The sequence below is a fragment of the Symphalangus syndactylus genome, chromosome 13 (genome assembly GCF_028878055.3).
Source record: "Symphalangus syndactylus isolate Jambi chromosome 13, NHGRI_mSymSyn1-v2.1_pri, whole genome shotgun sequence".
NCBI classification, from domain to species: Eukaryota; Metazoa; Chordata; class Mammalia; order Primates; family Hylobatidae; genus Symphalangus; species Symphalangus syndactylus.
In genome coordinates this window covers 41,417,314-41,434,811 of record NC_072435.2, presented here as the reverse complement: position 1 = coordinate 41,434,811, position 17,498 = coordinate 41,417,314, and the positions used below count along the sequence as shown (strand labels likewise).

General features: G+C 52.4%; 1 protein-coding gene across 1 annotated transcript in view; it reads left to right on the top strand.

The window, feature by feature from the left end:
- NOTCH3 (notch receptor 3) overlaps positions 1-17,498 on the top strand; it is a 41,736-nt gene that overhangs the window by 22,015 nt on the left and 2,223 nt on the right. The window contains exons 22-32 of the mRNA XM_055235504.2: positions 32-289; positions 373-491; positions 1,264-1,829; positions 4,957-5,289; positions 8,425-8,579; positions 8,698-8,920; positions 9,080-9,164; positions 11,817-11,979; positions 13,270-13,574; positions 13,846-13,993; positions 16,790-16,887. Of these exons, the coding sequence (XP_055091479.1) occupies positions 32-289; positions 373-491; positions 1,264-1,829; positions 4,957-5,289; positions 8,425-8,579; positions 8,698-8,920; positions 9,080-9,164; positions 11,817-11,979; positions 13,270-13,574; positions 13,846-13,993; positions 16,790-16,887 (2,453 nt within the window). The remainder of the gene's footprint in view (positions 1-31; positions 290-372; positions 492-1,263; positions 1,830-4,956; positions 5,290-8,424; positions 8,580-8,697; positions 8,921-9,079; positions 9,165-11,816; positions 11,980-13,269; positions 13,575-13,845; positions 13,994-16,789; positions 16,888-17,498) is intronic.

Here is a 17,498-nt window from a genome sequence, read left to right as displayed (position 1 = left end):
CCTCTTGACCACCCCTTGTTTCTTCCCCCAGGAGTGCTCTGCGAGATTAATGAGGATGACTGCGGCCTAGGCCCACCCCTGGACTCAGGGCCCCGGTGCCTACACAATGGCACCTGCGTGGACCTGGTGGGCGGTTTCCGCTGCACCTGTCCCCCAGGATACACTGGTTTGCGCTGCGAGGCAGACATCAATGAGTGTCGCTCAGGTGCCTGCCACGCGGCACACACCCGGGACTGCCTGCAGGACCCAGGCGGAGGTTTCCGTTGTCTTTGTCACGCTGGCTTCTCAGGTAAGCGTTGGCGAAGGGGCTGGCCTGGGACCCCGCCTGTCATTCCCCCATTGTGGCTGATCTACATGCTCCTGCTCACTCAGGTCCTCGCTGTCAGACTGTCCTGTCTCCCTGCGAGTCCCAGCCATGCCAGCATGGAGGCCAGTGCCGTCCTAGCCCGGGTCCTGGGGGTGGGCTGACCTTCACCTGTCACTGTGCCCAGGTAGGTGTGGGCGGCGGCCTTTGGAGGAGGAGTAGGGGCGTGGCCTCTGGAGGAGGTGGTAGGGGCGTGGCGTGGCCTCTGGAGTAGTAGGGGCGTGGCGTCTAGGAGGAGGATGTGGCTTTAGGGGAGACATCGAAGGGAAGGGAGTTTCTGGAAAATGCTGACATTTCCGCCAGGTGTGGTAGCTCACACCTGTAATCCCAGCATGTTGGGAGGCCGAGGCGGAAGGATCACTTGAGGCCAGGAGTTTGAGGCCAGGAGTTCGAGACTAGCCTGGGCAACATGGTGAAACCCAGTCTCTACTAAAAATACAAAAATTAGCCGGGCGTAGTGGCAGCCGCCTGTAATCCCAGCTACTCGGGAGGCTGAGGCAGGAGAATCACTTGAACCCGGGAGGCGGAGGTTGCAGTGAGCCATCGCGCCATTGCACTCCAGCCTGGCGACTGACACTCCGTCTCAAAAAACAAAGGAACAACCCCCTGCCCCGACATTTCCTGGAGGTTTGAAGGGAAAAGGGGGTGAGGATGGTGATTGGGGGGCGTGGCCTCCTGGGATGACAGGGCTTATCTGCCAGGTGGGGTCTCCACTGTGGAAAGGGGAGAGGTTGGGTGGGACATGGGGAGGTTGGGGGGGTCTCAACCTTAGTCTTGACCTCTTCTCTTCCCCCTCTCTCCCCTTGACTCTTCTTTTCCCCACTCCTCCATTTCTTCTCCTCCTTCCCTCCACTCTCCACCCTCACTTTTTTTCCTCCCTCCCCAAACCCGACCCCCAGCCATTCTGGGGTCCGCGTTGCGAGCGGGTGGCGCGCTCCTGCCGGGAGCTGCAGTGCCCGGTGGGCGTACCATGCCAGCAGACGCCCCGCGGGCCGCGCTGCGCCTGCCCCCCAGGGTTATCGGGACTCTCCTGCCGCAGCTTCCCGGGTTCGCCGCCGGGGGCCAGCAACGCCAGCTGCGCGGCGGCCCCCTGTCTCCACGGGGGCTCCTGCCGCCCCGCGCCGCTCGCGCCCTTCTTCCGCTGCGCTTGCGCGCAGGGCTGGAGCGGGCCGCGCTGCGAGGCTCCCGCCGTGGCACCCGAGGTCTCGGAGGAGCCGCGGTGCCCGCGCGCCGCCTGCCAGGCCAAGCGTGGGGACCAGCGCTGCGACCGCGAGTGCAACAGCCCGGGCTGCGGCTGGGACGGCGGCGACTGCTCGCTGAGCGTGGGCGACCCCTGGCGGCAGTGCGAGGCGCTGCAGTGCTGGCGCCTCTTCAACAACAGCCGCTGCGACCCCGCCTGCAGCTCGCCCGCCTGCCTCTACGACAACTTCGACTGCCACGCCGGTGGCCGCGAGCGCACTTGCAAGTGAGCCCATCCACCCGATCGATCCGTCTGTCTATGCATCCATCCCAGTGTGTTTGTCCATGGGCCCTTCCTCTCTTTCCACTTGCCCATCCACTTGCCCCGTCTGTTTTTCTGTGCACCCTATCTGCCCATCGGTGTGTCCCACGTGTCTGTCCGTCTGTCTGTTCATCCATGTGTCCTGCCTATCTTGTTCTTGTTTCTATCTGCCTATGCACTTCTCTGCCCCGTTTGTCTGCCCTTTTCTCCATCCAATAATTCCTTTTTTTTTTATTTTATTTTTTTCCTGAGATGGAGTCTTGCTCTGTGGCCCAGGCTAGAGTGCAGTGGCGTGATCTCGGCTCACTGCAACCTCCGCCTCCCGGGTTTAAGCAGTTCTCCTGCCTCAGCCTCTGGGATTACAGGCGTGAGCCACCGTGCCCAGCCGAATTCCTTTTTTTTTTTTTTTTTCTGAGACGGAGTCTCACTCTCTTGCCCAGGCTGGAGTGCAATGGCTCCATCTCGGCTCACTGCAACCTCTGCCTCCAGGGTTCAACGATTCTCCTGCTTCAGCCTTCCGAGTAGCTGGGACTACAGGTGCCTGCCACCATGCCTGGCTTTTTTTTTTTTTTTTTTTTTTTTGTATTTTTAGTAGAGACAGTGTTTCACCATATTGGCCAGGCTGGTCGCGGACTCCTGACCTTGTGATCCGCCCGCCTCGGCCTCCCAAAGTGCTGGGATTACAGGCGTGAGCCACCACACCTGGCTCCTTTTTTTTTTTTTTTTTTTTAGACAGGGTCTTGCTGTGTGGCCCAGGCTGGAGTGCAGTGGTGTGATCTTGGCTCACTGCAATCGCTAGCTCCTGGGCTCAAGTAATCCTCACACCTCAGCCTCCCTAGGAGCTGGGACCACAGGTGCGAGCCACCGTGCCCGGGTAACTTTTGTGCTTTTTTTTAGAGATGGGGTTTCGCCATGTTGTCCAGGCTAGTCTTGAACTCCTGAGCCCAAAGTGATCCACCCAGCTTAGCCTCTCGAAGTGCTGGGATTATGGGCCTGAGCCACCACATCTGGCCTAAAAATTGCTTTTATTGGCCGGGCACAGTGGCTCACACCTGTAATCCCAGCACTTTGGGAGGCAGAGGAGGGCGGATCACCTGAGGTCAGGAGTTCGAGATCAGCTTGGGCAACATGGTGAAACTCCGTCTCTACTAAAAATACAAAATTAGCCAGGTGTGGTGGCACATGCCTGTAATCCCAGCTACTCGGGAGGCTGAGGCAGGAGAATTGCTTGAACCTGGGAGATGGAGGATGCGGTGAGCCGAGATCGTGCCATTGCACTCCAGCCTGGGCAACAAGAGTAAATCTGTGTTTCACCAAGAAAAAAAAAAATATTGCTTTTGTTCCTCTGTGTACCCAACTGTCTTCCTCCACCCCTGCTTGTCCATCCTTGGACCAAATCTGTCCGTCCATGAACTCTTTTTGCTTCTCTGTATGGCTATCTGTGCGTGCCCCTGACTATCTCTGCCCCTCTTCTGCCCCTCTCTCTGTCTGTCCTAGGCAGTCCATCTGTCCATCCCTACACCCTGCCCCTTCTGTTCCTCTGCGTATCTCTCTGTCCGCTTGGAACCCTCCTCCCCCTTAATCTCCACATCCTCATCTTCCCTGCTTTCTCCCTCACTCACTCTGTTCCAGCCACCCTGGCCTCTCTGCTGTTCCCCAGATACCCCAGGCTTGATCCTACATCAGGGCCTTTGCACCAGCTGTTCCTACTGCCTGGCTCTTCCCTTCCTCCACATGGCTCCTCCCTCACCTCCTTCAAGTCTTTGCTGAAATGGTGGTACCTTCTCAGTGAGCACTTCCCTGGTCATCCCCCAGCCCTTCCTCTGCTTTATTTTTCTTCTTAGCATTTAATTCCATCCAGTACTATGTGTGTGCATGTGTGTGTGTGTGTGTGTGTGTGTGTGTGTATATATATATATATATATATATATTTTTTTTTTTTTTTTTTTTTTTTTAGACAGGATTTCTCTCCCATTGCCCAGGCTGGAGTGCAGTGGTGTGATCTTGGCTCACTGCAACCTCCACCTCCTGGGTTTAAGCTATTCTCCTGCCTCAGCTTCCCGAGTAGCTGGGATTACAGGTGCCCGCCACCACGTCCCACTAATTTTTGTATTTTTAGTAGAGACGGGGCTTTCACCATGTTGGCCAGGCTGGCCTAGAACTCCTGACCTCAGGTGATCCGTACACCTCGGCCTCTCAAAGTGCTGGGACTACAGGCATGAGCTACCGCACCCAGCCTGTATTTTGATTTTATTGATGAGTAATGGAGATGCTGTATATTTGGCTCATGTATTTCCCTTACTATCTGTCTTCACCCAGTGGAATGCCAGCTGCACGTGGACCAGGAATTGTGGCCGGGCCTTATCCTTGTGCCTGCAGCAGTGCCCAGCACATGGTAGTCAGTTAGTATTTACTGATTAATTAATAGTCAGCCAGTGAGGCCGGGAGTGTGGTGTGGGCTTGTAGTCCTAGCTACTTGGGAGGCTGAAGAGGGAGGATAATTTGAGTCCAGGATAATTTGAGACTGCAGAGAGCTGTGATTGCACCACTGCACTCCAGCGTGGGCAACAGAGCAAGACCCCATTTCAATCAATCAATTTAAAAAAATATTATCAAGGGCCGGGTGCGGTGACTTATGCCTGTAATCCCAGCACTTTGGGAGGCCGAGGCGGGTGGATCACCTGAGGTCAGGAGTTCAACAGCAGCCTGGCCAACATGGTAAAACCCTGTCTCTGCTAAAAATACAAAAATTAGACGGGCGTGGTGGTGCATGCCCATAATCCCAGCTACTTGGGAGGCTGAGGCGGAAGAATGGCTGGAACCGGGGAGGTGGACGCTGCAGTGAGCCGAGAGATCATGCTACTGCATTCCGGCCTGGGCGACAGAGCAAGACTCCGTCTCAAAAAAAAAAAAAAAAAAATTATCCAGTGAATGGCAAGATTTGCAGAAAGCCTGACTTGGGTCCGTACATTCCAGTCCCTTGTGCAAGCCTCGTCTGGAGTCTCTGTACTCTACGGTGTGAATGCATGGAGGGGGATCGTCTCCTCTGACCCCTGACTCCGCCCCTCTCTTCCTCACCCTTCCCCACCAGCCCGGTGTACGAGAAGTACTGCGCCGACCACTTTGCCGACGGCCGCTGCGACCAGGGCTGCAACACGGAGGAATGTGGCTGGGATGGGCTGGATTGTGCCAGCGAGGTGCCGGCCCTGCTGGCCCGCGGCGTGCTGGTGCTCACAGTGCTGCTGCCGCCGGAGGAGCTACTGCGTTCCAGCGCCGACTTTCTGCAGCGGCTCAGCGCCATCCTGCGCACCTCGCTGCGCTTCCGCCTGGACGCACACGGCCAGGCCATGGTCTTCCCTTACCACCGGCCTAGTCCTGGCTCCGAACCCCGGGCCCGTCGGGAACTGGCCCCCGAGGTGATCGGGTGAGTGACCCCACCTGGAAGAGCCGTGGTGGCTGGGGAGAGGAGAGATGCCGTTGATTCAGGTCTTGTGTGTTTCATTTCACTTAATGCCTTTACCCACCAGGTGTCAGGAGCACCGCTTCCTGGCGGTGACAAGCAAAAAATGCCTCCAGGTGGAGCTAGTGCTTCTGGGGTAGAATCGCTGGCTCCTGGGGAGGCAGGTTGCTAAGTGGCTTGGCAGAGGGGTTAAATACATGTGTAGGGTTTTTTTCTTCGTCTTCTTCTTCTTCTTCTTCTTCTTTTTTTTTTTTTTTGAGACGGAGTCTCTCTCTATCGCCCAGGCTGGAGTGCAGTGGCGCGATCTCGACTCACTGCAACCTCCGCCTCCTGGGTTCAAGCAATTCTCTGCCTCAGCCTCCAGAGTAGCTGAGATTACAGGCATCCACCACCACGCCGGGCTAATTTTCTTCTTAAAGACATAGAAGATAAAGCCGGGCACAATGGTGTATTCTTGTAGTCCCAGCTACTTGGAGGATCACTTGAGCCCAGGAATTCAAATCTAGCCTGGGCAACATAGCAAGACTCCCATCTCTCTTTTTTTTTTTGAGACAGAGTCTCGCTCTGTCGCCCAGGCTAGAGTGCAGAGGCGCGATCTCAGCTTTCTGCAAGCTCCGCCTCCCAGGTTCATGCCATTCTCCTGCCTCAGCCTCCCAAGTAGCTGGGACTACAGGCGGCCACCACCACGCCCGACTAATTTTTTGTATTTTTAGTAGAGACGGGGTTTCACTGTGTTAGCCAGGATGGTCTCGATCTCCTGACCTCATGATCCACCTGCCTCGGCCTCCCCAAAGTGCTGGGATTACAGCTGTGAGCCACCGTGCCCGGCCTCCAATCTCTTTAAAAAAAAAAAAAAAAGAAGGAAGAAGAAGGAGAAGGAAAAGAAGGAAAGGGAGAGGGAGGGGGAGGGGGAGGGGGAGGAGAAGAAGAAAAAAGAAATAGGCGGGGCGCAGTGGCTCACGCCTGTAATCCCAGCACTTTGGAAGGCAGATCATTTGACGTTAGGACTTTGAGACCAGCCTGGGCAACATGGCAAAACCCTGTCTCTACTAAAAAATACAAAAAATTAGCCAGGTGTGGTGGTGCATGCCTTTAGTCCTAGCTACTCAGGAGGCTGAGGCATGAGAATCACTTGAACTCAGGAAGCCAAGGTTGCAGTGAGCCAAGATTGTGCCACTGCACTCCAGCTGGGGCAACAGAGCGAGACTCTGTCTCAAAAAAAAAGAAAAAGAAAAAGAAAAAATATAGAAGTATCCTGCTAGTGGCCTGGTAGAGGTACCAGAAGGGAGGTGTAGCTGTTGTTGAGGAGACGGCAGAGACCTGAGAGGGGTGGGTCTCTGACACAGAGAGGAGGATTGGGTTTTACAGATATTGGGATGCGGGTGGTGGAAGGGGAGGGGTAGAGGGATGAAGGAGAGTGGTTGATGTACCAGCCCCTGGCTAAGCTAACTGAATGATAGGGCCACAAAGTGAAAAACAGGTCATTTTGGAGCTTGCAGAGTCTGAGGGACCTGGGAGTACTGGGAAGACCTCCCTACCTGGGGGCTAGAGACAGAAACAAGAAAGACATAAAAGCGTTGATGATCATTGAAGCCATGAGAGGGACTCAAAGGAGTGGGGAGAGAAGGGAACAGAAGAATTAATCTGGGGACACGGAGACATAAGGATTGGATGAACGGAATTAGCTCAAAAAAGAGAAAGAGGCCGGGTGTGATGGCTCACAACTGTGATCCCAGCACTTTGGGAGGTTGAGGCGGGTGGATCACCTGAGGTCTGGAGTTCGAGACCAGCCTGACCAACATGGAGAAACCCTGTGTATACTAAAAATACAAAATTACCGGGGCATGGTGGCGCATGCCTGTAATCCCAGCTACTCAGGAGGCTGAGGCAAGAGAATTGTCTGAACCCTGGAGGTGGAGGTTGTGGTGAGCTGAGATAGCACCATTGCACTCCAGCCTGGGCAACAAGAGTGAAACTCTGTCTCAAAACAAACAAACGAACAAACAAACAAACAAACAAACACAATGTCCTGGCCAACACGGTGAAACCCCGTCTCTACTAAAAATACAAAAATTACCTGGGTGTGGTAGCGCGTGCCTGTAATCCCAGCTACTCGGGAGGCTGAGGCAGAGAATCACTTGAACCAGGGAGTCCGAGGCTGCAGTGAGCTGAGATCGTACCACTGCACTCCAGCCTGTCGAAAGAGCAAGACTTCATCTCAAAAACAAAAAACAAAAAACAAACAATGTCCATTGGCTGGGCGTAGTGGCCCAGGCCTGTAAACCGAGCACATTGGGAGGCTGAGGTGGGAGGATTGCTTGAGCCCAGGAGTTCAAGACTAGCCTGGGCAACATAGTGAGACCTAGTCTCTATCCCTCCACCCCCAACCCCCCAAAAAATTAGCCAGGTGTGGTGGCACATGCCTGTGGTCCCAGCTCTTTGGGAGAATGAGGTGGAAAGATTGAGGCTTGAGGCCAGGAGGTCAAGGCTACAGTGAGCTGTGATTTCGCCACTGTGCTCCAGCCTGGGTGACAGAGTGAGACTGTCTCAAAAAACAAAACAAAACAGAACAAACAAACAAACAAAAAACAACAGGCCAGGAGCAGCGGCGGCTCACGCCTGTAATCCCAGCACTTTGGGAGGCCAAGGCAGGAGGATCACTTGAGGTCAGGAGTTCAAGACCAGCCTGGCCAACATGGTGAAACCCCGTCTCTACTAAAAATACAAAAAAATTAGCTGGGCGTGGTGGCACACGCCTGTAATCCCAGCTACTTGGGAGGCTGAGGCAGGAGAATCGCTTGAACCCAGGAGGGGAAGTTGCAGTGAGCCGAGATCGCGCCGCTGCACTCCAGCCTGGGTGCAAGACCAAAAAACAATATCCACTGGATTCACGGCTCTGGGGGGACTGCTGACCACAGCAAGACACGTTTTAGAGGTGCAGTAGGGTTGGATGCCAGGTGGATGCAGGTGGGCCATGGAGACCTGTGGGTGGAGATGGCGTTTCAGAGCCAGGCGCTGGGGAGGGAAGGTGGGGCTTGGTGCCAGGGGGTGCATCGGGCAATTCTTGAGCCCTCTGGTCCCTCCCTGCTGTCCCTGCAGCTCCGTAGTGATGTTGGAGATTGACAACCGGCTCTGCCTGCAGTCACCTGAGAATGATCACTGCTTCCCAGATGCCCAGAGCGCCGCTGACTACCTGGGGGCGCTGTCAGCGGTGGAGCGCCTGGACTTCCCGTACCCACTGCGGGACGTGCGGGGTGCGGCCCGGCCTTGGGGAGGGGGTGGCGGGGGCGGAGCTGGGGGCAGCCGAAACCCCTCACCGAGGCCAAAGCCCCGCCCTCGACTGAAGCCCCGCCCTCTGCTTGCTGCTCTTAGGGGAGCCGCTGGAGCCTCCAGAACCCAGTGTCCCGCTGCTGCCGCTGCTAGTGGCGGGCGCTGTCTTGCTGTTGGTCATCCTCGTCCTGGGCGTCATGGTGGCCCGGCGCAAGCGCGAGCACAGCACCCTCTGGTTCCCCGAGGGCTTCTCACTGCACAAGGACGTGGCCTCTGGTCACAAGGGCCGGCGGGAACCCGTGGGCCAAGACGCGCTGGGCATGAAGTGAGAACCCTGCTCGCTCCCTGTCCCTGACTACGGGGACCTTGTGAACCCTGGCCCCGCCTTGACCTGACTCAGACCTCTGACCCCACCCCAAATCCTCCTTCCCAGCTGGACACCTCTAGTGTCCCCTCTCACATCCCTCTTCCCGTTGTCCGCCAGGAACATGGCCAAGGGTGAGAGCCTGATGGGGGAGGTGGCCACCGACTGGATGGACACAGAGTGCCCAGAGGCCAAGCGGCTGAAGGTACTGCCCCCTCCTCTGACCTGTGCCCCCTCCACTGACCCCTCCCTTCAGGGTACTGGGTGAGGTCCCCAATGGATGATGGGTGTAATCAGGGGATGGCACCGCTGTCCCCACCTCCCTAGCTCCAGAGAATAGTCCCAGCTTTGCAACCCTTTCTTCTCAGTGTGGTTCTGTGACCTCAGAGGGAGGAAGATTTGCCATTGGGGCCCCAAGGGTCCCTCTGGGCAGGTGGAAAATCCTCCCCTCCATCCTGCCCCTCCCTAGCCAGGATCCTGCTTCCTGGCCAGCCTGCACTCTTCCTGGAGGTGTCTCCCCAGCCCAGAGAGCGAGTCTGCCTTGTCTCTGTCAGTTCCTATTTTGTCCAGCATGGGCTTAGCCTGAAAGTGCTCTGAGCCGGTTCTGAGCTCATGGAGTCATGCCCCTGGGTTCAGTATGAGTCAGCTTTGGCTGCCATTAAAAAATCCCACAGAGGTGGATCACCTGAGGTCAGGAGTTCGAGACCAGCCTGACCAACATGGTGAAACCCTGTCCCTACTAAAAATACAAAAGATTAGCTGGGCATGGTGGCAGGCGCCTGTAATCCCAGCTACTCGGGAGGCTGAGGCAGGAGAATCCCTTGAACCCGGCACTCCAGACTGGGCAACAAGAGCGAAACTCCGTCTCAAAAAAAAAAAAAAAAAAAAGTCCCGCAGCATGGGTGACCTAAACAACAGAAATTAATTTTTTCACGGTTCTGGAGGTTGGAAGTCCAAGCCCAAGGTGCCATCAGGGCTGGTTCCCGGTAAGGGCTCTCTTCCCAGCTTGCAGATGGCCGCCTTCTCACCGTAGCCTCACATGGCCTTTCCTCTGTGTACACAGAGGGGAGAGAGAGAGAGAGAGAGAGATATTTGGCGTCCCATCCTCTTCTTGTAAGGATACCAGTCCCGTTGGATTACGGTCCCACATTTATAACCTCATATAACCTTAATTACCTCCTTAAAGGCCCTATCTCACCAGGCTTGGTGGTTCGCACCTGTGATTTCAGATACTTGGGAGGCTGAGGCAGGAGGATCACTTGAGTCCAGGAGTTGGAGGCTGCAGTGAGCTATGATTGCATCACTTCACTCCAGCCTGGGTAACAGAGCAAGACCCTGTCTAAAAAAAAAGTCCTATCTTCAAATGCAGGCACATGGAAGTTTTATATATGATTTAGGGTTTTAGTGTATGATTTCTACTTATTTGTTTGTTTATTTTTTTGAGACCAGGTCTCACTCTGTTGCCCAAGCTGGAGTGCGTGGCCTGATCTTGGCTCATTGCAGCTCCACCTCCCAGGTTCAAGTGATTCTCCTGCCTCAGCCTCCCAAGTAGCTGGGATTATAGGCATGTGCTAACATGCCTGGCTAATTTTTGTATTTTTAGTAGAGATGGGGTTTCACCATATTGGCCAGGCTGGTCTCAAACTGCAGACCTCAAGTGATCTGCCTGCCTCGGCCTCCCAAAGTGCTGGGATTACAGACAGTGAGCCACTACGCCCAGCCAGTGTATGATTTTTAGAGGGGGCACAATTGAGTCCATACAGACTCCTGCTAGCATCACTGAGGCACCCACTGAATGTCTGTAATGCACATAAAACATCTTATTTCATCTCTTTGAGGACCCTGTAAAGTAGCTATTAACATATACTTCAATTTACAAACTCCCTTCCTCTGTCCATATTTTAATGTTGTGAAATGGAGGCATCTATTACAGTGGACAGATAAAAAAATCTGCTCAACCCAGACTTTTCTTTCTGCTTTCCCATCCCAAAGTAGGTATTAGAGGTATTAAAGGGGCGGCCCAATGTAATTGTGGTGGTATCTTAGCATGGTGGAATGGCTGCGTCATCCTGATTTTGCCAATGAGAAGCTCAGAGCTTCAATGTGATTTGCCCAGAGCCTTCCAGCTACTAAGGGGCGGGGTTGGAACTTGAACCTGGATCAGATGCTATCCCAAGCTGCTTATACTGTGTGCTTATAGTCCCAGCTACTTGGGCTGCTGAGGTGGGAGGATCATTTGAGCCCTGGAAGTTGAGGCTGCAGTGAGGTATGATTGCACCACTGCACTCCAGCCTGAGTGAAACAGTGAGACTCAGTCTCTAAAAAATATATACATAAATAATTAAAGCCATTTATTACTTAAAAAGACAAAAAAAAAAAAGAAATCTTATGTCTTCCTTTTATTAGCTCCTTGGGCTGTGGCACACATTGATTTCCTGTTAATCCCAGCACTTTGGGAGGCTGAGAGGGGCGGATCACCTGAGGTCAGGAGTTTGAGACTAGCCTGGTCAACATGGTGAAACCCCTTCTCTACTAAAAATACAATTAGCTGGACATGGTGGCATGTGCCTGTAATCCCAGCTACTCCAGAGGCTGAGGCAGGAGAATCACTTGAACCCGGGAGGCGGAGGTTGCAGTGAGCTGAGATCATGCCACTGCACTCCAGCCTGGGCGACAGAGTGAGACTCTATCTCAAAAACAAACAAACAAAAAACCAAGCAGATGGTAAATGATTTCCCAGGGCTCTGTGTGTGTCTCCTAAAGAGAAACCTGTAGGAATGCCCAGCCCCATCCCTGGCAGTGGCTCTCCCCAGCACCAAAGGGTGAGATCTGAGATCCCGGGTGCCTGCCCCTCCAGGTAGAGGAGCCGGGCATGGGGGCTGAGGAGGCTGTGGATTGCCGTCAGTGGACTCAACACCATCTAGTTGCTGCTGACATCCGCGTGGCACCAGCCATGGCACTGACACCACCACAGGGCGACGCAGATGCTGATGGCATGGATGTCAATGTGCGTGGCCCAGGTCAGTGACAGTGCCCCTCCCAAAGGGATGCCCCTCACCCATCCTAGAGGTTATTTCTGAGTCCGTGTTTTGGGGAGAACTGGAGGAATCTCTAAGCTTCTATGAAGGGTGTGTGTTCAGCAACACTCTTGGTTGGAAGTGACAAAGGTCCAACTCAAACTAGCTTAAGTAAAACAAGGGATTTATCAACTCATTTAACTGAAAGTGGCACATTTGGATCCAGGACTCAGTTTTCCCCTCTCTACCCTTTGACTCCAATCTTGTAAAACCTTCCTAATGCTCCAGCAAAAGTCTCAGGATGCATTCTGATTGGACAGACTAGGGTCACATGCTCATCCTTGAGCCAATCAGTATGACCAGGGGGCTGGAATATGCGAATTGACCAAACCTGATTCACTTACCTGTCTTTGAGCTGGCGGAGGTCGGATGGGGGAGCGGAGCGGGGATGTCCATCTCTACCCAGGGCTTGAGAATGGAAAACCGGATGCAAGTGGCTCCCTAAGAAAAATGAGGGCAAGTGCTTGTGTACAGTGTGTGCAGTGTAGCGGACTATGTTGTTTGATCTTCTTAGATCCATCTTTGTTATGTTTCAGGGCATTCCTGCCTTAGCTTCATTTTGCTTTTGCTCCAAATGGCCTGTACTTATGGCTCTCTTTTGAAGTCCCTCTGGCTACTGGGGCCTGAAATGCCTGGGATTTTAGGTCCCTGGGAGCAGCTCTTTTTTTTTTTTTTTTCCGCCTTTTAAAATACTCAAATGAATTGGCAGAAAGGGGCAGCTCCTAACCAGTGGGTGCAGGAGTATGAAGGGGATGGTTTCTTTGCCTTGAGCTGGATTAGAACTCTGGGGTACCACACATGTTCCAGAGTCCCTTTGTAGGATCAGGGTGGAATGACCCTTTGGGAATTTACTGGAGGTTGCACACTTGCTTGACTCCCAGAGTCCCTTGTCCTGTGATCCCTGTGCCCTAGGAGTCATTCTGTGATAAATCACATGCCCACGAACCCTCATCCTGGGTGTGGGTGTGCAGGTAGGAGGATCTGCTAATCCTCATTCTTCCATGTGTCCCATTAGCTCCTAATGGGGTGCCCTTGATAACATTTGGGGAGAACTGGAGGAATCTCTAAGCTTCTATGAAGGGTGTGTGTTCAGCAACACTCTTGGTTGGAAGTGACAAAGGTCCAACTCAAACTAGCTTAAGTAAAACAAGGGATTTATCAACTCATTTAACTAAAAGTGGCACATTTGGGTCCTGTGTTTACCTGCCTGCTGACACACTCCTGTCCCTGCAGATGGCTTCACCCCGCTAATGCTGGCTTCCTTCTGTGGGGGGGCTCTGGAGCCAATGCCAACTGAAGAGGATGAGGCAGATGACACATCAGCTAGCATCATCTCCGACCTGATCTGCCAGGGGGCTCAGCTTGGGGCACGGACTGACCGTACCGGCGAGACTGCTTTGCACCTGGCTGCCCGTTATGCCCGTGCTGATGCAGCCAAGCGGCTGCTGGATGCTGGGGCAGACACCAATGCCCAGGACCACTCAGGCCGCACCCCCCTACACACAGCTGTCACAGCTGATGCCCAGGGTGTCTTCCAGGTGAGATAGGCACACACTTTGGACTTCAGAGCTGGGACGGGCATTAGACTTACCTGGGTTTGAGCCCCAGTTCTGCCTTTCAGACTCATTTTTTCTCATTTGGAAAATGGGGATATATGGGAATACAGTATCTGTCAAGCAGCTGCTCCCTGAACCTCACCAATTTCAGGGGTTGGGGTGTGGGGGTTGGGGACTTCATGGGACTTAGGGGTGCTCCTGATTCCTCTGTTCCTGCCGTGACTCCTCCTGCTGCATCCACTCTCTGTCCTAGATTCTCATCCGAAACCGCTCTACAGACTTGGATGCCCGCATGGCAGATGGCTCAACGGCACTGATCCTGGCGGCCCGCCTGGCAGTAGAGGGCATGGTGGAAGAGCTCATTGCCAGCCATGCTGATGTCAATGCTGTGGATGAGCTTGGTAGGTTGGCAGAGGAATCAAGTCTAGGTTGGGTTAGTGTCACCTGGGCCCCGAGGGTCATGTTGGTACAAATTCATACCCATGTTGAGACCCAATCACTGAAGCTCATGCACATATAACCAGGCTTCATGAAGCCTTGCAGGGTCATGCAGCATCACCACTAGTCCTTAGGGTGCCTCAGGGATTTAGAAAAAGGTGCCTTTCCCCTAGATACTTCATTTCCACCTGCTTTGTTAGACGGACACACTCTACTTCCACCTGCTGGAAGTTATTATAATAAAGGTGCACATCAGGCCATGTGTGGTGGCTCATGCCTGTGATCTCAACACTTTGGGAGGCCAAGGCAGGAGGATGACTTGAGGCCAGGAGTTTGAGATCAGACTGGGCAACATAGTGGGTTCTGCAAAAGTTTTTTGAAAGATTAGCCACATGTGGTGGTGCATACCTGTGGCCCTAGCTACTTGAGAAACTGAGGTGGGAGGGTCGTTTGAGCCCAGGAGGTTGAGGCTGTGAGCTGTGATTGTGCCCCTGCACTCAGCCTCGGCGACAGACTCCATCTCAAAAAAAAAAAAAGTCTCCAGACATTGCCAAATGCCCTGGGGGCTGGGGGCAGGGAGTTTCTCCTGGTTGAGAACCACAGTTCTAGGGCAGGGCTGGCCAACAGGACTTTCTGTGATGATGGAATTATTCTCTGCACTGTCCAGTATGGTAGCCACTGGCCACATGTGGTGACTTGAAATGTGACTGGGGCAAACGAAGAAGTAAATGTTTTAGTTCATTTAATTTTTTTTCTCCTTATGTTGCCTTTTTTTTTTTTTTTTTTTTTTTGAGACAGAGTCTCACTCTTGTCACCCAGGCTGGAGTGCAATGGTGTGATCTTGGCTCACTACAACCTCCACTACCCGGGTTCCAGTGATTCTCCTGTCTCAGCCTCCTGAGTGTCTGGGACTAGAGGTGCCCGCCACCATGCCTGGCTATTTTTTTGTATTTTTAGTAGAGACGGGGTTTCACAATGTTCGCCAGGCTGGCCTCGAACTCCTGACCTCAGGTGATCCACCTGCCTTGACCTCCCAAAGTGCTGGGGTTATAGGCATGAGCCACTGAGCCCAGCCTTTTTTTCTTTAAAAAAAACCCCCAAAAATAAAAAACTGCTTTACTGAGATATAATTCACATGCCATACAATTCACCCATTTAAAGTGTACAATTCAATGGCTCTTAGTATAATCAGAGTCATACAACTATTACCACAATCAATTTTAGAACACTTCATCAACTGAAAAAGAAATTCTCACCACTTGGCTGTCATCTGCCAAGCCCCTCATCTGTCCAGCCCTGTGCAACCACTGATTTGCTTTTTGTCTCCTCCATGGATTTGCGTGTTCTGGACATTTCATATAAATGTAATCATATGATACGTGGTCTTTTTTGTCTGCCTTTTTTTCAGTTAGCATTATGTTCTCAAGGTTCACCCATGTTGTAGCATATTTCAGCTGAATAATACTCCATTGTATCGATGGACCACTTTTTTTTTCTTTAATTTTTAGAGATAGAGTATCACTCTTGTCACTCAGGCTGGAGTGCAGTGGCATGATTACAGCTCACTGCAGCCTCAAACTCCCAGGCTCAAGTGATCCTCCCATCCCACCCTCCTGAGCAGCTGGTATTACAGGTGTGTGCCAGCACACCGCAAAAAAAAATTTTTTTTTGCGGAGATGGGGTCTCACTTTGTTGCCCAGGCTAATCTCAAACTCCTGGCCTTAAGCAATACTCCCACCTTGGCCTCCCAAAGTGTTGAGATTATAGGCATGAGCCACTGTGCCTGGCCAAAAGTTTTCATTTTGATCATGTCTAATTTATCTGTTTTGTAGTTGTTATTGTTATTTGTGGTTTTGGTGTCACATCTAAGAATCTTGGCCTAATTCAAGGTCATGAAGATTTACTCTTATGTTTTCTTCTAGATGTTTAGTTCTATAGTTGGAGCTCTTATATTTAGGTTTCTGATCCATTTTGAGTTAATTTTTGTATAAAGTGTGAGGTAGGGTTCAACTTCATTCTTTGAATGTGAATATTCAGTTGTTCCAGCACCATTAGTTGAGAAGACCATTCTTTCCCCATTGAATGGTCCTGGCACCTATTTTATTAAATTTAAATCTAAAGAACCACATGTAGGTTGGGCATGGTGGATCACGCCTGTAATCCTAACACTTTGGGAGGCCAAGGCTGGTGGATCACTTGAGCTTAGGAGTTTGAGACCAGTTTGGGCAACATAGTGAAACTCTATCTCTATCAAAAATATAAAAAATCAGCTGGGCATGGTGGTACATGCCTGTAGTCCCAGCTACTAGGGAGGCTGAGGCAGGAAAATCACTTGAGCCCAGGAGGTAGAGGTTGCAGTGAACTGAGATTGTGCCAATAGACTCCAGCCTGGGTGACAGAACAAGACACTACCTCAAAAATAAATAAATGGATAAATTAAAAACCACATGTGACTGACTACTGTATTGGATGTCACAACCCTAGGTTCAACTGAAGGAGGTCCACACAGCACCCCCTGTGTCTAGACAGTCATGCACATGCACACACACACACACAGAGACACAGAGTGCTTCCCCATTGCACAGAAAGAGTCATTTTGCAGATTTGCACACACATGGATCCAGACACAAGTACTTGGATATTCATGGCAGGCCTGCCTCTTCTACCCCTAGGCCACATTCTAGACAATTTTTGCCTCCCTGACATGGGGGCCCCGGGACAGGAGCCTGGTCCTGACCTCTCTCCCCTTCACCCTCCAGGGAAATCAGCCTTACACTGGGCTGCGGCTGTGAACAACGTGGAAGCCACTTTGGCCCTGCTCAAAAATGGAGCCAATAAGGACATGCAGGATAGCAAGGTGAGCCCCAGCCCTTGGTCCACTGGGGGTCAGCAGTGGCATAACGCCATTGCACTCCAGCCTGGGCAACAGAGTGAGACTCTGTCTCAAAAAACAAAACAAAACAAAACCCCAAACATTGCATTAAAATATAATTTACTTTGATGACTAAAGTTTTTGGGGGCCCCTTAAATTTTGTGCCTAATGGCTGGGTGTGGTGGTTCACGCCTATAATCCCAGCACTTTGGGAGGTCGAGATGGGTGGATTACTTGAAGTCAGGAGTTCGAGACCAGCCTGGCCAACATAGTAAAACCCTGTCTCTATTAAAAATACAAAAATTAGCTGGGTGTAGTGGTGCACACCTGTAATCCTAGCTGCTCGGGAGGCTGAGGCAGGAGAATCGCTTGAACCCGGAAGGCTGAGGTTGCAGTGAACCGAGATGGCGCCACTGCACTCCAGCCTGGGCGACACAGCGAGACTCTGTCAAAAAAAAAAAAAAAAAAAAAAGACAAGAAAAAAAAAGTTATGCCTAAGGTGAGTACCTCACTTAACTCACCCTAGTCCTGGCCGTGACCTCTGGCACTTAGTAGGTGATGGATGAATGTGGTTTAGAGGAAAGAACTTGTCCAGG